The sequence below is a fragment of the Brassica rapa genome, chromosome A09 (assembly GCF_000309985.2).
Source record: "Brassica rapa cultivar Chiifu-401-42 chromosome A09, CAAS_Brap_v3.01, whole genome shotgun sequence".
NCBI lineage: Eukaryota > Viridiplantae > Streptophyta > Magnoliopsida > Brassicales > Brassicaceae > Brassica > Brassica rapa.
The window spans coordinates 30540366-30563397 of record NC_024803.2 but is presented as its reverse complement, the minus strand read 5'-3'; the positions used below and the strand labels follow the sequence as shown (position 1 = coordinate 30563397).

At 31.2% G+C, this 23032-nt stretch overlaps 2 protein-coding genes across 3 annotated transcripts; both read right to left on the bottom strand.

The window, feature by feature from the left end:
* Positions 1-202: 202 nt before the first annotated feature.
* LOC103840665 (transcription factor PRE6) lies at positions 203-2554 on the bottom strand. The gene is made up of 2 exons (XM_009117177.3): positions 1488-2554; positions 203-613 (listed from the first exon to the last, which is right to left on the bottom strand). Exons 1-2 carry the CDS (start codon positions 1617-1619, stop codon positions 458-460), a joined length of 288 nt encoding a protein of 95 aa, XP_009115425.1. The 5' UTR covers positions 1620-2554; the 3' UTR covers positions 203-457.
* A 14881-nt stretch (positions 2555-17435) lies between these two features.
* LOC103840662 (peptidyl-prolyl cis-trans isomerase CYP23) lies at positions 17436-19402 on the bottom strand. Of its 2 annotated transcripts, XM_009117174.3 has the most exons (8): positions 19163-19402; positions 18933-19046; positions 18715-18863; positions 18537-18609; positions 18381-18470; positions 18250-18289; positions 17893-17975; positions 17436-17792 (listed from the first exon to the last, which is right to left on the bottom strand). In XM_009117174.3, exons 1-8 carry the CDS (start codon positions 19271-19273, stop codon positions 17772-17774), a joined length of 681 nt encoding a protein of 226 aa, XP_009115422.1. In that variant the 5' UTR covers positions 19274-19402; the 3' UTR covers positions 17436-17771. The 2 variants fall into 2 exon arrangements, with proteins under 2 accessions (XP_009115422.1, XP_009115423.1); XM_009117175.2 differs by lacking the exon at positions 18250-18289.
* Between the last annotated feature and the right edge of the window lie 3630 nt (positions 19403-23032).

The following is a 23032-nucleotide window of genomic DNA, read 5'->3' as shown; positions in this document are numbered from 1 at the left end:
AACGACCTCGAAAACATCGAGGTCTTCGTCGGGTTTCTATCATATTTTAAACAATTTAAATTCAATCACAGTTTGTTACAAAAAAAAAATTCATTCACAACTTCTACACGTTTTATATTGAATATATACAGAACAGACGTCCAAAGGTGCAAGCATAATTATATTTATTTGCAACAAAATTCAAACATTTGATCATTAGTAATCTTAAGGAAATGCACTGTCATTAATCATAAATATAAGAGGCTCGTGATACACAGACTACTATCCTCGCGCGCATAGAATTAAGATCTATACACATATATACATAAACCATGTATTATATATAATATATGAGTTGGCCTATAATATATCATAACATTTGAAGTAGAAGGCAACAAAATACTCATAATCATAATAAGATAAATTTCCTGGCGACAATAGATGATTTATAATAGTTCTCAGATAATTTATGAGAATATTAGTAATTAAGCAAGCTCCTAATGATGGCTGCTTCCGCGCTGTTGTCGTCCGTCGTAGCCAAGAGTTCCGACAAACGGTCACTTAGATCATCAACCTCTCTGTGCAAGTTCCTGATGTAGTTGCACGTCTCTTGTAGTACCGTAGATGCTGACACCTGTCCATTAATTTTTATTAGAATATTGTCAATTAGAGTACAAAATAACGATCATTTAGATATTCACAAAAAGTACGTACATGATAAAATGTTTTTATAACATATGCAGTTACTTTCTATCCTATATAAAACATCTTGATCATTATGAATAAAAACTTCTTACAAAAGACTAGTATTTCATGAGTTTTTTCAAAAGAAAATCATTTAAAAACTTCTCACTCTCTTCCTTTTAATTATTCTTATATATATATATATATTGTGAGATACCCATATAAGAAACTTTTATAATGGAATTTATCTAAAAATTTCGTATATATCTTGAAAATTAACTAAGTAGAAAGATATTCTCATGATTACCATTTTCAGTGTGCAAAGATATTCTCATGATTACCACTTTCAATGTGCACAACGGTATAAACGGCCAGTATTTAATAAATCCTATTTATCGTCTATATGTAGAACTATAGTGAGTATTTAGGTAGAGAAGAGTAATGGGAGACATGGAGTTAAGGTACTTGGAAGTAGGAAGGGAACAAACTTAGTCCCACTCCACCAACTTGTGAATTTAAATTCATAAAATAAAGCATTCAAGGAACAAAAGAGATACTAGTATATATGCATAAATGAGGCTGTGAATTAATGTTACTTTATCTACGGATAGATAACTGTAGGCCACATGTATTTTACACTAGACGGCATTGGAATTCACCATGCATATTAATTAGTTATATGCACTATATAATGTTTCCATTTCATTTGAACTTTCTAAGTCCATGTGCTAACTTAATTATATATCCATACAAACAAGGAACATATGTTTGTTTGTATTTGCAAGAAAGATAGATTTACAAATAGATGTTTGAAGTGTATATACCTTGTCAGAACGGCGGCGGCGGAGTTCAGGGATAAGGTGTTGGAGCCTTGTTACAAGATCAGAAATCTGATCGTCAGAGATTCTTGAGCTCCCTGATGACTGTCTTGAACGTGATGATCTTCTGCTCGACATCTTCTTTCTCAATGTATATTAAGTGTCTTTGTGTTTTGTATGTGTGTGTGCGGAGAAGATAGGAATCCAGGAAGGATAGTTAGTTACGTGTCAGAGAGAGAAAGAGAATGAGAGTGGAGAAGATGAAAATTGTGTTGAAGAGGGAAGAGCAAAGTGGATGTGTTTTTATAATGAAAATTTATGAAGAGAGAGAAGATGAAGAAGAGACAAGTGCATGGAGGGAGGGTGTGGGCTGTGTTTCTTTTAACAAGAGTATCCTAGCTTTCAACTATTTAATTATTTTCTCTTCTCAGTTTCTCTCATTAGCGCTAAGTACAAAAATATACTGTTTATTTGGGTAAGCTTCTAGCCATACTTTCTCACGAGACCAACGTCTTGTTTGTTACAACTTAATCTCCCTTATCCCTTTGCCCAAAAAAAAAAATCTCCCTTATTCCTGTAATCCTGTTCCACTTCACGTTTTTTTTTCTATCGAGCTATTCACATGGTGTAGTGATGTATTATAATAGTTTCAACTTCAACTTAATAGCCATTATTGAGATTTCAAAGCTCCACATTTTTCTCTCAATATTGAACATATAGCCATATAGGTAACCAGTATGCGGATAAGGGTTAATGCACTTAGATGTGGCTCCATATTATGTGCAAACATTTATTATTTCAGGCCACCGGTCTTATTAAGTTTTTGGGATAATTTTTTTACCAAATAGGTTTTTGTAGTCTATCTGAATATGTGGTTGTGATAAATTCGTACCAAGATAGACCAACTTTCTATTTGTTTTATTGAAAATTTCAAAAAAGAACTGTTTACGCTAGGACCTCATATAATGTTGGTTCTGCCGGCGATCCAAATATCTAGTGCATATGAGCCATATAGAGGTGTTGTAGTAGAGCAAAATTTCATAAGCAGATTCTTCATGATGAGTTAGTAACTTAGAATCAGATGGTCTTTTAACATTATTTAAAACTTTGCAGCCATCTTTTATCCACTGCCAAAAAGGCATCACTTATCCAGATAATATTGGACCAAAACTCAGTTGAGATCGAGACGCAACCGGCTAAACCCTTTGTCTTTGTGGTTATAACATTTAACAAATGCGCACTCTATCAAGATTCAAAACCAAACCAAAGTCACTCCTCGGTGCTACAGAGCCTTCCAAAATCGGGCAAATTGGTAGAATTAACTCAGTGCACTATTTTTGGATCTACACATCCGAGTAGACTAAACAAATGAGAACAAAACAGAGAATTATATAGAAGCGAAAGTGACACCGAAAAGGAGAGAGGGCCATGGGAAGCAGAAGAGGGATCAAGTGGGGTTTTAAATGGCAAAATCTGTGTTTATCGCCAACGACACCGTCCCTCTTTGCCTTCTCTCTCTGTCAGCCTCAACATTGCATCCCCACGTTAATATGTATTACTTCCTTGTCTCTTTTAATCACTATTCTCTCTTCTTCTCTTTCTCCAATTCTTTCTCATTTCATACTTACACTTATTTATGGGAATCTGTATGTTTTTTTAAGAAAGATTTGTATGGGTTTTGATCACATATAACTGTGCTCTTCATACATACATGTTTGATGTAAAACATGTATCCATATATCTGAAGAAAATGTTTGGTTTTCTTGTTTTTATGTATAACGAAGACAAAATACGAAGAGAACACAAAAAGAATTACGGTCATTCATATGATTTATATATATAATTTTATTTTTACGCTGGTCGATATCATCAAGGGAATGTAAGACATGTTGGTACACGAATATACCAAAAAAAAAAAAGAATACCAAAGATGTTGAACCACCATACGGATCATGTTGGACGTTAGGGCTGGACAGATAAACCGAACCCCAAAATCAGAACCAGTCCGATAAAAATAAATCCTAACCTATCCGAACTTGACATAAATACCGAATAGATCTTATTTTATGGTATTTTGGATTATGGATTTTATCCGAATCGAACCTGAATCTAAATGGATATCCGGTAGAATCCAAAAATTTCAAAATCCCAAAGAAAAACTTGTACCGAACATAATTTTAATTTTTAGTATATATCCAAAATATACTAAAATATTATTAAACATCACAAATAATTATCTAATATAAAAATAATTGACTCAAATTTTTAGTTTAATACATATTTTTGGTATTTGGTTAATATTAATATTTTTATATTTTGACAATTGAATTTGAAACTCAATTATGGATAAGTTTGCTTCTCAAGTTTAAACGGTGGGTTTAAAAGTTTTAATAGTGTTTCTTAGGTTTATAGAGTTACTAGTTTTAATTTTAATTTGTTTACGTTTCATTATGTATGATTTTCGTTTGTACAAGGTTTTGGTTTGTCATGCTTTATCTGATGTTGTTACTATAGTTCAAAGAAGAGTCTCGTATGGTTGATAGAAGACAAGTATGCTAAAGTGATTTTGAAGAAAAACAATATGGTTTGAGGAAGTCATGCAAAAAAATTTATTGAAATTATTGGATATATATTAAGTTCAGTCAAATACAAATCAATATTTTTGGAACCGATAACAGATTAATATCTGAAATCAAAACTATTTTGGATTCAATCGGATGTCGGGCAAGTAACCAAACCGAATCGAATTCGACTAAACCCGAACTTTTATAATATTGGAATGGGCTAAAATTCATGAATCTAAAAATCCAAAATCCGAATGAACCAATACCTAAACCCGATTGAGATCCCAATTTCCCAGCCCTATTGGACGTTACATTTTTTTTTGCATAAAGGGATAACATTACACTCGACAACTCTAAATTAATTTAAAATATCATACCTATAAAAATGAATTTCATGTATCATGTGGTAGACAGTAGATGTATAGTTAGGTGTTGATTATCAACTGGATTGTCTGATTACTTTTCGGTTGATCATGTGGTAGATGTTTGGTTTGTTACGGTTTATCTTTATTTTTGAGCAAATAACGATTTCAATGTATATATATATATATATATATATATATATATATTTAAAAATTAGCTAAACAACAAAATATGTATTTTGTCCAACTAATTAGACTTATATTGGCTTAATTTTAATTTTGGTTTGACATCAATCCAGTTTGAAAGTAGTATGTACATGTTTGGTTTGACAATAATCCCAACCAAAGCTACATGACAAATAACTTGTACCAAAGACTAAACCAACATCTTGGATTACTATGAAAAGAAGCATCCAATTGGAAGCTACCGATTTGATTCAGGTTCGGATACACATTGATTATACACACATATAACCTAAAGTAACTTAGCTTGTTGAAACACACATTTAAAGCTCTAAAACACTATAGAAACTGAATATAAATTAGACTATTTTGAGTCGTCCAAGTCAGAAATTGGAACGAGACTTGAGGGTTTGATTGGAAGAGAAATCTGAAAGAATTATGCGGTTAATTCCGGGGGAGTTAATACAACATGCATATGCATGCTTTAATGACCTGACCTATCCTTACACGCAGTCCGAGATCAGTAGCTTTCCTATTAATTAGGAACCACACCATCTCTTAATTTATGCCTTTGAACCACAACATTAAAAACAACAAAATTTTAGTTTTCTACATAATACTTTTCAGAAAAAACAAACGGATTGAACATCGAATAAATATGAATGAATTAACTGGCTACTACTAGCTTGGTAGTACTAAGTTATATCTTAAAACATGTGTTGTGTTTCTAAACTAACTCTCTGTTTGTTGGCAACGGGAAACCCTAGACCGACCAGCGACCAATGTCAAGATTTTGACGAGAAGATGCTTATCACGTCATAAGTAAATAGTTGCGGACATTCATAGTATCAGTATGGGTTAAAAGGTTAAAATCGATTCGAGGAGCCACACATTGTTGACGGTCAAATACATATAACGATAAAACTAACCCATCCCCGAGATGTTAAAACATGACATGTGTTCTCGCAATCTCTGTTTTTTTCCTTTCATTAACAAACAAAATATACTCATAATTCAAATGCATATACAGTACAGTATATTGATAAAAACATATTTACATATATTCAATTACTTGTGGAACAGTGTAAGGACGATATTCCAGAAATTTTCTGGTTATTATTACTAAACCACGATCTTGGAGTTCGGATGACGCAGAGAATCTCCCTAATTTTGTTTAAATATTATTAATAAATCATTTGTTTATGATCGAATACATGTGTTTGTGTGTGGCATCTTACTGTCTTACATAACTAGGTTGGATGTAGGTAGGATCAGGATTCCTCGAGATCAAATCCGATTGCATTCTACTTCTTAGTTGGTTAGTTTAAATACAATAATTTAGTCGATCTCTCAAAAGGAAATTATTTGCCACGAAATCGACTCTACGCCAACACATGAAAATAAAAAGAAGAAGCATTTTAGCATAGATTCATAAAATCATACTAAAACACAACTAGTTTAAGAGGTTACATAGGTATTTTGTCCGCATGTCGGCTCACTTCAATGACAGTAATTATATTACTAAGAGATTGATGAGAGGGTATATTAGAAAGAACTATATTTACTACACTATCTACAATCATGTAAGTGACACTTTAACCTGTTTAAAATTAATGATAATACAATAGACATATATATAAATCACTCAGATGTATATGATATAGTATTTGAGATGTTTTGATATCTTCTAGATTCTATTGGATCCTTATACATTCACAATCACAACATTTGTGAAAGACTAGCCTAGAGATATTAAATATTTTTGTGGTAGAATTTTCTCTTGGTTCAAAGCGATATCTCAAAAATTAACTTTTAAAGTACTATAACAAACCACCTATATAAATAAATAAAACTGTATAGCATGGAAATAAGTTAGTATCTTATTATTTTGCACATTGCTAAATAGATATAAACTATGAAATTAGTTTTATTTTTAAATTCATCAGTATATGATAAAATATACAAAATACAAGCAAATAGAGGTGTTGGAAATTTTTATTTAAAAGGAAGAAAAACAACTTATTTGGTCAAATATTATATATTACTTTCATAAATTTGACGCAGAGAAGCATTTGAAGTGAAGAGTACACTTGAACCTGACCCAAAACAGGTATTATCAATTTATCATACCAAATTTTAACATTTGGTGATTTGTACAAATATAAACATGTTACAGATTTATCTGATCGATACAAACATGAACATTTGTCCAAAACCCACAAGGCTCTTACAATTTTTATGAGGTAGGGTGTATGAGGCTCATGTGATGTTTCTGCCACTGTTGTCCTCTCATAAAATCCAATTTCTATACAAATTTTTGGATACGTTGATGTACGCTTAGGGGTGTCAATATGGGTAAACCAACCCAATCCAATCCAAACCCAAATGGATTGAGCAGTTTATGGATCATGAGTTAAACCAACCCATTAACTAAATGGATTGGGTTAAACCATAACCCATTTAAATTAATGAGTTAGTGGTTTTATTGGGTTGACTCATTAACAATAGTATTAGTAAACATAATTTACAAATATTTACTATATCACAATAATATTACCATCAACTTACTAACATTTAATAATTAAAAATGCTAATAAAAAATTAGCAAATTATATAATTTTCTTTTCTCTAGTTATATAATATAACTCATCAAAATATTTGAATTAACAGAAAATCAAATGTCTAACAAGAAAAACAAGATTGCCTCTCTAGTCTCCACCATTACACATTAACAAGAACTATGGTCGTTTGGTAATAGAACACAAACAAAAGTCTCTAATTCCAATCGAGCCACTTCATCATTTCGTTCACTTCTCTTGTTATGTCTGCCCATTGTTTCACCTAAAACACAAAATCAACCATTTGAGTGCAAACTCATATCTTAAAATCTCTTAGAAGAAATACAACATTCAAAGAACCAATTTAGAGATAGAGAATATTCTGCTTGATGAAACACTCACTGTAACAATCATTAGCTACACTATTCATTTACCATCCAAGGTGTAAAACACTTTACATAACAAGAATCCAAAAAGAAACTCGTTTCAAAAAGGGATTTTCACAAGTGCTTTTCTTGTTGAATTATATTGAGGACACATAGGGATGTTAACGTAGGGTAAAATAACCCAGCCCAGCCCAACCCACAAATAACCCAACCCAGTTTATACCCAACCTGCAAAAACCCAGAAACATCAGGGTTGAAATCCAAACCCAGAAAATAAACCCAATATGGTATAGGTTTACCCGTGGGTACCCAAAGTATTATCTTATTTATTCTGAAGTTTAGCAGTTTTGGCAGGAAACCTCGCTTTTGCGGTTTTGGCGGAAAAACTCGTTTTTGATTTTGATGGAAAAACTCGTTTTTACGGTTTTGGGAAAAAACTCGGTTTTCGGCTTTGACGGGAAAACTCGATTTTTCGATTTTGGCGGGAAAACTCGATTTTTCGATTTTGGCGGGAAAACTCGGTTTTGCGGTTTTGGGGGAAAAACTCGGTTTCTCGTCTTTGGCGGGAAAACTCAATTTTCGGTTTTGGCGGAAAAACTCAGTTTTACGGTTTTGGCGGGAAAACTCATTTTTTGCGGTTTTGGCGGAAAAACTCATTTGCGGTTTTGGCGGGAAAACTCATTTTTTTGCGGTTTTGGCGGGAAAACTCGGTTTTTGCGGTTTTGGCGGGAAAATTGAGTTTTACGGCACTGGCGGGAAAACACCTTTTGCGGTTTTGGCGGAAAAACTCGATTTTGGGGCTTTCAGTCGGAAAACTCGATTTTACGGTTTTAGCGGGAAAACTCAGTTTTGCAGTTTTGGTGAGAAAACTCAGTTTTGCGGTTTTGGCGGGAAACTTAGTTTTATGGTTTTGGCGGAAAAACAAGTTTTGTGGTTTCGGTAGAAAAACTCGATTTTTCGGTTTCAGCGGGAAAACTCGTTTTTGGTTTCTGTTAGAAATATTAGTTTTAGGGTTTTTGCGAAAAAAATCATTTTTTGGTTCTGATGGAAAAAAACGTTTTTGCAATTTTTATATAATTTAATTAAAATGGTAAAAATCTATATATATAATTGAAAACCCATGGGTACACCATTACCCTTTTGTATTTACCCAACATAAATATGGGTTTTAAAATTAATACCCATGGTTGACCCAATTAATCTTAGATGGGTAAAAACCCAGCCCATTATTAGTGGGTTTGGGTAAACCCATGGGTAACTACCCATGTTAACATCCCTAAGGACACAACAGCCACTACCAAAGAAAGAATCATAGTATCGCAATAAAACCAACGAGAATGACACACTTAAGACTCATGCATATCAAATTTCTCAAGTAGAGACCTTATCATACGCATATATAAATATCAAACCAGAAACTATATTTTGAAGTATAGTCATTTTCCAATAAAAAGTGACTAGTATAACCCAAAATATCATACGCATGATCAAATAAGCCAATTTGATATATATACAAAGACATCACAACTCAAAACTCAAATACAATCCAACTTACAACGCTGGTGGAAGAGTAGTGGTGATACTCAGTGTTTGGCCTCCTTGGTAGTGAAGATCTGAAACAGAGCAACATTCAAAACTCATTCTACAATCAAAACATCACAAAGAGACTCGGATACTAAACATGAATAGCTTCAATCATCACTCAAGAAGAACAAAGGTACATCAATACAAATAAATAAACCAAACAATGACACAATCCTTCCATGAAAGTCACTTTCAAACCCAGAAAAGTTTACTTCAAAATTGATCCCAAATCAGCAAAATCAGTGACCCATAAAGCCAAATTGAAAAAAAAATAGAGTTTGACTCACAAGGAAGATGAGTTGATGTGTTGCGATCGATAACCCAAAAGCAATGACCCAAAAGGGTTGATCGATGTCGTGATCGATGATGAAGGTCTCGTGAGATCGAGAAAGAGAGAGCGTCTCGTGAGAGAAGAAAGAGAGAGAGAGACTAAAAAATTATGTGAGAAAAAATGGGTTGGATTGGATAATCCATAAACCATTTTGATCCAAACCAATATTAATCCAGCTCACTAAACTCATTAACCCATAAAAACCATTTATCCATTAACATCCAAATTGTTAACCCATTAGAACCATGGATTGGTTTGGTTTGGGTCAACCCATTAATTTCAACCCATTTTGACACCCCTATGTACGCTGCAATCTAATATCCATTGTTGGAATTTATCGTCTATATACATAATAAATCAATTCGCATAACCGGACAGATAATATCTGAAGGTATTACAACATATTCATTTTTGTACTCAGCCATAACAATTTGGTCATTACAAAATACGTTAGAAAACAAAAACAAGATATACAAACTTGTAGCTATTAAAACACTTCGAAACAAACGAGATAATTTTAACCCATTGATACAAAACAAGGGAGTAATATTCATCTTATGACGTTGACTTGCAAATTGCAATGCCCCACAGAACAAAATTAAGATAATCCATTCAATCCCCGACACAAATGCATGATACAAAACAAAAACAATGATAACATCTTTGGTTTGGAGTTAATTTGACATTATAGAAAAAAAATCATCAGCTCAAATTGTAGAGTAAAATAAGTAAAAACAAGAATGAACATGAGCATTATGAAAATGGCAATTTTTGACGATAAGTTGTATTTTCTTAGATTAATTGTCATCAAATCAAATAAAACCTAGAGCCAGAAAAGATGTGAACAAAAACAAATTCACTCATAGAACTTGACACTGCAAACACATTTGTGATGGAATTGAAAACGATGTGATGCTGATCTATAAAGTGGACATATGAATCAAATCACGTATCAGATTTGATTTTTGGTAATAGACTATTAAAATTGTTTAAACCCTGGATATTAATTTCTTCTATTAGTTGCAAACCAATGGGCTAAAGAAGTACTGCTGTGGGTCACCTAAAGTTGTCACACCACTAAAAGCCGCCCAATACACCACTTGTGTTTAAAACCCATTGGCTATAAACGTCTAATTGGCCATCATATGACCTATTCCTAAGTTTTTGGGTATAATTTTTTCTAAGAACCCTAAACAACAGACATAACAAGCCACCTCCTTTAATGCAGAAGAGGTAGCAATGCTTGGATTTTCAGACCAAAACAAAATAGGGTTTGATGAAAATTAAGAGCAGAAGGAAAAAAAAGGAGGAGAAACGAAGAGACAAAAGTCAACGAAAGTGAAAGACCTGGATAGCCCATGCCTTGTTTTTCAAGAGAGAGAAGAAGAAAGCGCTACAAAAGCAGAGCACATGTGTTGTTGCTATTCTCCTCCGGAGCTATTCACACTAGATCAGAATTTGACTATTTTTAGTGCTCAGAACCTGGGATTTTGTCCCGGTAAAATCAGATTTTGCAGACCGAAAATGAAACAAACCATGATCAAATGTTTCTCAACCGTTTTTGATGTTAATTATTCTATTAGATGATAATCCGAGCGCATAGTGAACTATTTTAAAAATATATTATATTTAAATATTATAAATAATATATATTTTGTTATCGATAATTTTTTTTTTAACATTTGATTAGAAGTGAATATTTCAGTACCATTTGGTTTGATTAGTACAATTTGGTTTGATTCGGATCCTTAAGAGTTTGGTTCAATTCATATTTTTGTGGGTTTGGTTCAGATTCGGATAACTTATTTAAATTTTTTTCAAAAATTAAAGTTCATATATACTTTAAAATTTTCAAAATCTAAAAATAAAAATAATATATAACATATAAATTTGAATAATGTATGCTAAAATACTCAAAATTAACATAAAAGTTGGTTTAGCTTAAATATTTGGATAGAAAATCAATAGATATTTTAAGTACTTTAGGTATTATAAGTATCGTTTAACTATTTTAAACATGTACCTATAACTATTTGCTTATATTTCCAAGTATTTTGGACAACTTAAAAACTTCTTATATATTTTTTATATTCTTTTAGATACTAAATTTAAAAAGAATGAATATATTTAAGTATATAAATATTGTTTGGATATTTTCGGATACCTAAAATATTAAGGTTTGGCTCGGGTTTGGTTTTGGTTCTCTAGATACCAAAATTTTGAACCTATTCGGATATCTAACCAATTTTGGTTAAAGTTTAGTATTATTCTTTGCATCAACCTTGGTTCGGTTTTTTGGATTCAGTTCTTTTGCCCAACCCTATAGTTTTATTGTGACAAAATTTTAACGAAAAATGATGATAGTTTATATTGATTTTGGGTATGCTACAATTTTTAAACTAAAACACATTTTACTATGCATGTGGCCTATTTAGTTAATCATTAAAAACTGTTTAAAGCTTATTTAAGAAAAACAATAGGTTGAACTAAATTTAAAGTCATTTTTAAACCAAATCACAAAATTTTCAAAGAGATTTTTAACATTTTTTGTAATTTAAATTCGTTTAAAAAAAATCAAAATATAACATATAAGAAAAAATCTAATTTTTTATTATATGGTTAATGTGATTGTTTAATTTTATTAATAATATAATATTATACAAAAAATGAGGAAGAATGCAAAAATTATTATCAAATCTTTATTATTCATAATCATTAATTACCATATATATGTTAATTATATTAGGTAACTTCGTAGTTTTTATTTAAAGAAAGAATGCAAATTTGGGATTTTTGCAAAATTGACCTACAACTTAAAGTCAAACATAAAACTAACCTCCTTTTTTTTTTGAAAATTGGTTTTGCCCTATTCACCCCACAAGTTCATATAATTTACGAAAATGCCATCAATTTTTTTTTTTTCCGAAAATGACATTTTTACTCTCTCACCCTCATCATCTTCAAGTAATTACAAGATTGCCATTGTCATCAATACCACAACCACCATGAACAACCAATTTGAAGCTCTTAATGCTCCCAAAATCGATTTACCCTTCTTCTTTTTCCATTCTTGTGAACTAAACACAACATATCTCTCACTTTCTCTCCACAATGAGCTAAAAAAACCCCAAGATTTTGATTCTAAAATTTTTATGGTTCATAGAGTCATAGATGCTAACGATTATGGGTGGGTGACTTTCGTTTGTGATTATGTGTGCTTGGAGAAGCCTTATGTATGCTAAGGAACTTATCTCACCAATTTAAAGTATGACATCAAGTTTTTTTCCAGATCTGTTCGTCAGACGACTTACTTGGGAAGTCGTCTGGCTGTAGACGACTTACCTTTCAGTCGTCTGGCTGTAGACGACTTACCTGCAAGTCGTCTGGTCAACGCAGAGGTTATTTTTGCAATTGACTTTGAAATCTGTAACCTGAGACGACTGAAAGTTAAGTCGTCTACTATTGTTTGGTTTCAAAAAAAATTCCAAAGAACCTAGACGACTTACATTTCAGTCGTCATAGGTTAGTTTTGCATTTGACTGGATAATTTCAGAAGTTTGACTTCCCCAGACGACTTACATTTCAGTCGTCTGGCGATAATTAAAATAATAATATTTTTTTAAAAGTAGACGACTTAAAGTTAAGTCGTCATAGGTTAGTTTTGCAATTGAAAAAAAAACTTCAAGATTTAATTATACACAGACGACTTATAATTCAGTCGTCCACCAGACGACTTAATTGTAAGTCGTCCAGGACTTTTTCTGAGATTCTGGTCAAACCTCGTAAATCCTGGACGACTTACATTTCAGTCGTCTCGTGGACGACTGAATTATTAGTCGTCTGTATATAATTAAATCTTGAAGTTTTTTTTTCAATTGCAAAACTAACCTATGATTAAGTCGTCTACTTTTAAAAAAATATTATTATTTTAATTTTCACTAGACGACTGAAATGTAAGTCGTCCAAAAGGTCAAACTTCTGAAATAATCCAGTCAAATGCAAAACTAACCTCTGACGACTGAAATGTAAGTCGTCTAGCTTTTTTGGAGTTTTTTTTAACCAAACAATAGTAGACGACTTAACTTTCAGTCGTCCGAAATAACAGATTTCAAAGTCAATTGCAAAAATAACCTCTGCGTTGACCAGACGACATATAGTTTAGTCGTCTAGACAGCTTAGATTGAAGTCGTCCGCGTCTTCTCCACTAGTTTTTAAGTCTTCTACGTTAGTTTTTGAATAACTTGTATTTTTAAGAGTGATAAGTAACTTTAAGATATGTAAAACTCATATTTACAAAATATGTTCTCTCCCTTAGTTTTACTAAATTTGACTAAGTTTTTCAATGCAAACTTATAAAAAATATGATATGCTTTGACTAGTTACTATTGTTTGTTTCCATCTCTTACCAACATTCTTGTTTATTATGATGAGAAAAAGGCCATTGGAGTTTATTATTGCATATGAGAGATCCAAAGATAAGAAAAAGGCTACTGAAGTCTATTATTTCATTGATTTGTAAATGTGTAAACACATTGTTAGCACATTTAATACATCTTGGAAAACACTATTACTGATTTTACAAAAAATTCACAACTAAAAGAGTATACATGCAATTCACAAAACAGACCACAAACAAAACTATTATAGATCATTTATCTACAATGACAAGCTAGGATTCCACTTGAGTAGACAAGACCAGACAACTTTTAAGAAGTCCAGACGACTTCCAGGAAGTTCAGACGACTTTGCCAGAAGACTTTTAAGAAGTTCAGACGACTTCCAGACGACTTTACAGGAAGTCCAGACGACTTTTAGGAAGTCCAGACGACTTTGTCAGAAGACTTCCAAGAAGTCTAGACGACTTCCAAGAAGTCCAGACGACTTTTAGGAAGTCCAGACGACTTTTAGGAAGTCCAGACGACTAACAAGTAAGTCGTCCCAAAAGTCTTCCAGATCTGAAAAACCTGCATATTAAATCCAGATCTGAAAAACCTGCATATTCAAAAACGTTCAAATGGCTTAAAAACAGAAAAAATGAATGGAAGATTAGATAAATCTACCTTTACAGAACACACAAAAATACATATCTAAAAATAATAGATCTACCTTTAAATTAGTGGAAGATGAGTACCATCTAATAAAAAACCTGCAAAAAAAAATAGATTAGTAACAAAGACATGAGAGAAAATTGAAAAATTCATATAAAGTTTGGTGTTTTCAAGTCAAAGAGATTAGAGTGAGTTTGGAGAGTTTTAGTTTGGGAAAAAAGTAAGAACTTTATACAACAAAAAGTTACCAAATGAAGAAAAATCAGACATAAGAACTTACCAAAACGCTCAGAAAAATCCAGACGACTTCCTAGAAGTCCAGACGACTTCCTGGAAGTCCAGACGACTTTGTCAGAAGACTTCCAAGAAGTCCAGACGACTTCCAGATGACTTCCAGACGACTAACAGGTAAGTCGTCCCAGAAGTCTTCCAGATCTGAAAAACCTGCACATCAAATCGAGATCTGAAAAACCTGCATATCCAAAAACGTTCAAATGACTTAAAAATAGAGAAAATGAGTGGAAAATTAGATAAATCTACATTTATAGAACACACAAAAATACATATCTAAAATTAATAGATCTACCTCTAAATTAGTGGAAGATGAGTACCACTTGATTAAAAACCTGCAAAAGAGATAGATTAGTAAGAAATACATGAGACAAAACTGAAAAATTCATATAAAGTTTGGTGTTTTCAAGTCAAAGAGATTAGAGAGAGGTTGGAGGGTTTTAGAATGATGAACATTACATTTTTGTTGCAGCCATTTGAGAGGAGGAGAGAGAATATGTAAATTTTTCTTTATATAGGGAGACAAAAAATTCAATTAGATTAAATATTTTTGACTCAGACGACTTCCTGGACGACTTACATTTCAGTCCTCTGGTGAAGAAATTAAAACAGACGACTTACATGTAAGTCGTCCAGAAGAGTTTAATATTTTAGCGGGAAATTAAATATTTTTAGCGGGAAACTAAAATAAAAGACTTTCCAGACGACTTACTTGTAAGTCGTCTGGACGACTGAAATATACGTCGTCCGGGTAAATTATTCAACAGGCGACTGAAATATAAGTCGTCCACACCCTAAACATAACCCCTAAACTTAATTATCTAATTAAACATTTTATAAAACCAAATCAAACTTGAACAATGTTTACTATACACAGAAATAAACACATATAAGTGAAAACTAATTTTTGAAAAAAACATTTTAGTTTTCCAATATCTAACCCTAACAATACATACAATACTATAACATATGTTTGCCAAACTCCTAAACCAAAGTATTTCATGATTCACTACTTCCACTCATCTATCTTCAAAACAATTCAATTTTATCATATCTTAATTTATATCAGTTAAAACTGTTTATAATTACTTGATTTTTAATTTTTACGCATCAAAATATTTTTTTACAAGATTTATAAATTATTTTTAAAATAAACTGGTACCAGACGACTTACACTTCAGTCGTCCAGACGACTTCCAACATCTCGGACGACTCAGACGATTTACTGGGGCTATATTCGTAAAAATGGCTTCTGTTTTTTTGTTTGGTCACAAGGGGCTGAACTGTAATTTCACTAGGCTTTTAAGTTAGTTTTGCATTTGATTCAAGTTTGGGTATAGGTTTGGGATTAAAATCAAGTTGTGGGTTAGTTTTGGCAAAAACCCCTACAAATTTCTTATATTTTGTGTTAATATAATATTCCCTAGTAATTGGATTTTGGACCAATATTTTTTCAATTGATTCTTAAGCTGCCACGTAAGCTAAATTGACATCCTAATTAAATGACACTTAAACATGAGAACTTTTTAACTAGTACAAACCTAAAGTTACAATTTTTTAAATGATCATCAGTTAATATACATGGGATTAAAACATGATCATGACATATTGATAAATGTTATGTCTAACTATTTATTCCATTTATTTAACAAACATCTTATTATTCTCTTTGTATAAATGTATCTAATTTTATTTAAATAATAATCACTACGTTAGCGCGGTTATCAAGAAGTAAAAGAACTAACCCTACATATAACGTTATATAACCTTATGTTTTCCATAAATGTACACTAACCACTACATTAAGATAACCCTATGTTTATAACTCTATATAGTTAAATTTCTTTAACATATAAGAAAAGTTTACAAAAAAATGCTACATATTTACAGAAACATTAAAAAAAATTCAAACCAACATTATATCCGCGGGTCAAGATCTAGAATAGACAAATATGATTATAAATAAACGGGTATACGGGCATATGATTACAAAAAACCAAACAAATACCGGATCAACTTTTAAATTGTTATTATTTTATAAAATAGATTTTGATTAAGATTTATGCACAAATATAATTACAAAGAAAAACACAAATATGAAAATAAAATTCTAAAAAAAAAATTAAAACAAAAAATATATATATATCCTTTAAAAAGGCGGATCAGAATCTAATTGTTTGTTAAAACAATAAGACTGCAACTGAAATTACATTTTTTGGAATAAAATCATTTGGAATATATCATTCCATGGGATTCTATTAATTACACCAATTATCATAAAAAATTTCATAACACAATTCCACGTATTCCATTTTGGAATGAAACAAAAAAAATCATTTGTAAAAACTATTCTTTTTATTCATGATTCTAAACCTTCGTGAATGAATGGAATGTGTGGAATCTCTATTCCATTTATAATTTTAATTTTAATTTCATTTTTACATCATTCCACTTTTTCTATTCCACAAATAATCATTTTTTTATTCATAGTATTCCTATTAGGAATAACAAGTTTACTTTCTTGATAAAACGACAAAAGATCATATTTTAAAAAATTATAATTTCCACAAAATTAGAAACAAAATTTTAAAATATTATTTAAAACTATATTTTATATAAATAAAAAAAAAATAATATAGCAAACATAAATCAAAACAAAAATATATAAATATTTGTTTACTAAACTATCTACGTAAAAGTAGAGATGAACAAACAAATAGAAATCCAATTAGATGATTTATGTAGAAACGGAGAATCACTAATAACATCCTCTCTCTCTTTTTTTGAACACAACACTAATAACATCCAAAGATCTATTTGGATGTATCACTTATGGAATTGACAAACGAATAGCACCTTAAACTCAATAACTAATGAATACGTGTCGAAGCAGCCTGGGTTACAGCAAATGAAACAAAGATGTCGGCTTTAACTTTGTTTTAGGCTCTAGAACTTTACTTAGCAAGGGGTCCTAAACACAGATTCACGGGAAGCACTTCATTCTCTGTCAAAAAAAAACACAAGGGACCATAAAATGTTACGGTTTTATTGAAAGTGTCGAGCTTTCTCATCAAAAACATGATCTATAAGACATTTCAAATCACCTGTCTTTCGACCTCAACAAAAGATGCTTCAAGCCTTCTTTTCAGGACAGATATCTCTTCTTCGCAGCTCTCCATCTTAGTGTCTAAGAACAAGATTATAACGAATCTAACCCGTGAGTTTCAGTCTACTATGATCCAAAACATCATCAATCCTTCAAAAGGCTATCTATTTATCTTGAGTCTTATCTACTAGTAGTACACATGAATGACCTGATTTAAAGCAAAATACAGGCTACAGTCACATCTCTTTTATGGACTCTAGTTAAACCATAATTGAAGTGTTGTCCCATGTCAGCATCAAACGTCAGGAGAAAAAGGTTTTAAGCTAACAAACAAAGTGGATTTGACTGCATTTACCGTAATAGTATGTCGACAAAATCGTGATCCTCTCCGTCGGCTGCCAAAAGGGAAAGTAAAAAGGCAATTAACTATTTACTAGACGGACCAACCAACAACAAAAAATAAGCCTAGTATTGTTGGAGACGTACCATTACAAAGATCCCTTCACGGCGAGTAGGGACCTCTTCTAGCTTCCTCAACGTTTCATCTCCTTTAGTCACTTTACCAAACACAGCGTACTGTTGTACATCAACAATCTTATTACTAGTTCATCTTGACAAAGAGCTCAGGTGGTTTGAACTAACCTGACGATCAAGATGAGGAGCGTCACCAAGAAGCATTGAAAATGAAGACTGCGCACTGTTTGGATCTTCATATCTACAAAACAAAAAAACCATAGAGAAGCAAACATCATCATCATAGAGATATGAACACACAACAAATAAAGAACATTCATAGACACAAACCAATTGCATAACATACCTTCCCATAGAAAGAATACCTCTGACATGCTTGACATCACTGAACTCTCCAACAATAGTCTTCTCAGCTTCTTTCCTTTGCTCCTCGTTCATCGGGGCTGATCTTCCACTCGCCACATCAGCAACTTGAGCAACAAAGCCTTTATCAACCTTCAAAATGACTTCAAACACTTAGCAGTAGCACCCAATCAAATCCAAAGCTTGAGCCTTTGAAAGTACCCTGAAGATATGATTAGTATTGTATCCTCCTAACCGAACGAGCTTGAAGATGTGATCCACTGTCTTTGGCGCAACCGTGGGGTAGAACCCAAACTCGATGTCCCCATAACTAGTCTGCACATCCACATTAAATTTTCAAAGTTGAGATTTTGATCATAGAATCTAAGAACCCAGAACAGATCATTCGAAATAGAGCGATCTAGTTGTAATAGCAGAGAAGTGGAATGAACCTGGAACACGACACGAGCTGAGCCAAGTTCTGGTTCGTGAGAAAGAGCTTTGACTACAGAGAGTAAGGCTACACACGCCCAGACGAAGATCAAGATTCTCGTGTTTCCCATTTCCCGTCGCCGATCTGATCAAAGTCAACACCGTCGGAGTAAAGTTAGTTCTTCCGATCGTTGAAGACGATGTTTTTTTTTTGTTGAGTTGGGCCTATTGTTTGTTCAACTAAAGGCCTCAAAGCTGTTTTAGTGCGGCCCATGGAGCTTTGTATGTAGCTTATTAGTTATTTCAAAGCAAGCTCTTCAACTAGAAAGTTTTAGGCCATGCGCAGCCATGAATTCTCAACTGATCTCTCATCATTAAATTAATGAAAATAAATCAATAAGGAAGAGAGAGAGTGAAAAACGTTTCTTCTTGAAGAGATTAAAAAAAATCTGAAGAGACTCCACTTCCATTTTTTCTTTCTTCTATTAGGTAAATTTCATTTAGTTTTGAAATTTAATTACAAATAATATTATACTAGTTTTTTATTGATTATGTAGAGTGGATTATGCAGTTGTGAACAAACAAAAAACACATTACTGCATATATATAGTAATTCATTTTTTGTTTATTCATAACTACATAATTTACTATATTTTGCGTTTATAGTTTATATTGAGTAGTTTTATTTTATCATGTAAACCCTTAATTATATCATCCATTTATTTAGAATACGACCTGTAAAATCACACAAATGTATTTTTATTTTTTATGGATCAAAATTTTATGATTATATATAATGAAATTATTGTATAAACTGTTTTTATGGATCAAAATTTTATGATTATGTATAATGAAATTGTTGTATACTATTTATTATGTATATGTGGAATTAGTAAAATAATTACCGTATAATGTATGTAATTACGAAATGTATATATGGAATTAATTATTTTCAAATACACATATGTATAATAAAAAGGAAAAGACAAAAAATATTAAAAGTTAGGTTTATTAATTATTGTTGCCATGATTTTTTAGTTAGAATTTGATTTTGGAAATACATTAATTGAAGAGAAAAGACAAAAATCCTAAAAGATAAGTTAATTAATAACTTCAGTGGCATGCCATTGTAAATATAGTGGAAAACTAAGGGATAATCTAATTTTGTACTCCTATTTTAATAGATTAGATGTTATTATATGTATATATATATATATATATATATATATATAAGCAATGATCTATGTTAACTTTATTGATATTATTTTGACATTTCAAATTTTAATTTTACTAATTTGTTACTTTGATGCTAAATGTTAAATGCTAAAACACTAATTCAATACCATTGATATCAACACGACAACCAAAACGATACAATAAATTTTATTATTAAGATCATGATGATTAGATAAAAATCAGTGAGTGTTATAATTCGAATTTAAAAAACAAAACATACGGATGAAATTTTTGAGTCCTATCAACTATGAAGAATCTGACAATTACGAAGAGCTAAGGTCGGCCCGCCCTACGGGCGGGATATACTTTACTGATCTAGATTATTATTTTTATATGATTTTGCGGTTTGTATTTTAGGTTTACATTTGCAAGAAATGTGAATGAGGTATACTATTTTATTAATTTAAGTTGTTGGTTAGTAGTTTGTTTGTAAATAGTTTTTGTTTTGAATTTTTGTTTCTATGGCATCACCATGATTGAGTTGTTATATCATTCTCAGTTGAATAATTTGTATCTAACAACAAATGTATATGACTCTTTTTGAGGTTTTCGTCAGCCGTAAGGCTTATACATAATTTTCCAAACAATTTTTTTTTTAACTTTGGTGAAAAACTGGCAATCAAAACATTAGCCATCCAATTGGATTGGAAATGGTGTTGTTCGGTTGGGAATGTTGTTCATGGTGTTCATCAGTCTCATTTCTTAAGTTTATTTTTATAAGGTATGCATTATCAAGGGTTGCAGTTAACTAAATTTTGTATTTGAGCGTTGAGATAATTTTAATGAGGATATGTTTTATCTTATTTTTGTTGGATATATCTTTTGATATGTTTGTTTATTTTAGGTTGTCAACTCATATAATTTTATTCTTAATTATTCATCGTTCAGTTGTATTTTAAATATGTTGCTTTACCCTTCAGTACTATCATATTGGCTGTTGAATAATATGAGCACCAAAGAAAGGTATTCATATACTAAATAATATATAACATATAAATTTGAACAATGTATGCCAAAATCCATTGCCTTCCTAGGATCGTTCCGGGCTATGTCTGGGATTTTTGATTAAATTTAAATTTTGATTATATATTTAGTATGTTTACTTTATTTATAAATATTATAATTTCTAATAAAAATATAAGTAGCTAAACAATTATAAAATTATTTTAAATTATTCATTGTTTTTTTTTAACGCATTTTAAACAATTGGGTTGTCCGGCGCTGCGTGCCGGATTTATATAATAGTTTCATTTTAATCGTTTTGGTACAATAATTTAAATATATAGTTAATTGTTAATATATTTTTTATTGTAATTGTATAAAATCAGATTTTTCCATCTTAAAATATTTATCAAAAGTATGTATATATAATTTATTTCACTTTATACATCATTGATCCTGAAATCATTGTAAAGAAAGTGAATTTTAACTTATGCATAAATTAATTAACCATTTATAGAATAATTGGTCCTGAAATCATTGTAAGGAAAGTGAATTTTAACTTATGCATTAATTAATTAACCATTTATAGATTGATATCTTATAACCTTTTGTCTGAATATATGTTACTTTGTGAAAAATTATCATAATATATATTATGTTCATTTGAGCAATAAAAAATATATTAGGTTCTTACATTTTGAAAGGAGTTATACATTGATAATGGATAGTCACATCTCATCAACTCACAGTGATTAATCAAAAAGTGAAATCCTTAATAAAGGAAACCAAAGGAATATCATTAGTCAAATTAAAATAACATACGTAAGGGATCCAATATATTTCAGTATCATCAAAACGGATGCCGTAGAAGTTAAAACTGATAAAAAATTATGTAGCATATTTTACCGATTCAATTTGGGAAACTTAGTTTCCACAAAACATATATTTGAATATCAACAAATGGGACACTCCTTGAATTGAGACAAAGAATGTGAAGCATACATTGCTTAATCCATTTAATTTTTTTCACAAATACTCTTATTTCACTCTTGCAGACATAGTTTTCACAAAGACTACTACTTTCAAACTTTACTCGATGAATCCTTACTGATTATCGACGATTATTTTTTGAATTGCTGTATAATTCATTTACTAATTTATAATTCTGTTATTTTTAATCTTTTCGGGTCACGGAGACTGACGAATTAGTAACTATTCATATACCTTTAATTAATATTGCTTTTCAGTTTTAGTTTTATGAAAATTAAAAGTAAGTCGACAGAGTTTAAAGATCATTTTATAAAATATAAAATTGAAATCAAGTTTTTGTTTTTGTTTTTTTTTTGGTGTGGGTTGTTTGTATATGTACATGGTGTACAGAAACATTAATTTTATTTATAGATTTAATAGTTGCCTGAAATTGCATTCATCTATCATCATCTTAAACTTTGATTCATTAGGTGCAATTGCAAGGTAATTCATATATAGTCCTTTTCTAAGGAACACAACATTTCCACCTTATACTGATCATCTGAGTGGTCATAAGAGGATGGGTCGAAAAATAAACTTAAATCAATGAATCATTTGCAGAATGTTAAGGAGAAACCCAAGCACAGAGCTCTCCTGTACATCTTCGATGGAGACTGCAGGAATCTGATAGTTAATTTCGATTTTCCTCTTATTTTTTTTTAAATGGTGAACTTGGCTAAAGA

What these genes read in the sequence shown, in the direction of transcription:
- LOC103840665 (XM_009117177.3), bottom strand. Translation starts at nt 1,619, where the DNA reads ATGTCGAGCAGAAGATCATCACGTTCAAGACAGTCATCAGGGAGCTCA. An exon ending in GCCGCCGCCGTTCTGACAAG is followed by an intron (nt 614 to 1,487) that starts GTATATACACTT and finishes ATTAATGGACAG; the next exon opens with GTGTCAGCATCTACGGTACT.
- LOC103840662 (XM_009117174.3), bottom strand. Translation starts at nt 19,273, where the DNA reads ATGGGAAACACGAGAATCTTGATCTTCGTCTGGGCGTGTGTAGCCTTA. An exon ending in CAGCTCGTGTCGTGTTCCAG is followed by an intron (nt 19,047 to 19,162) that starts GTTCATTCCACT and finishes GTGGATGTGCAG; the next exon opens with ACTAGTTATGGGGACATCGA. An exon ending in CTCCTCATCTTGATCGTCAG is followed by an intron (nt 18,471 to 18,536) that starts GTTAGTTCAAAC and finishes GATGTACAACAG; the next exon opens with TACGCTGTGTTTGGTAAAGT.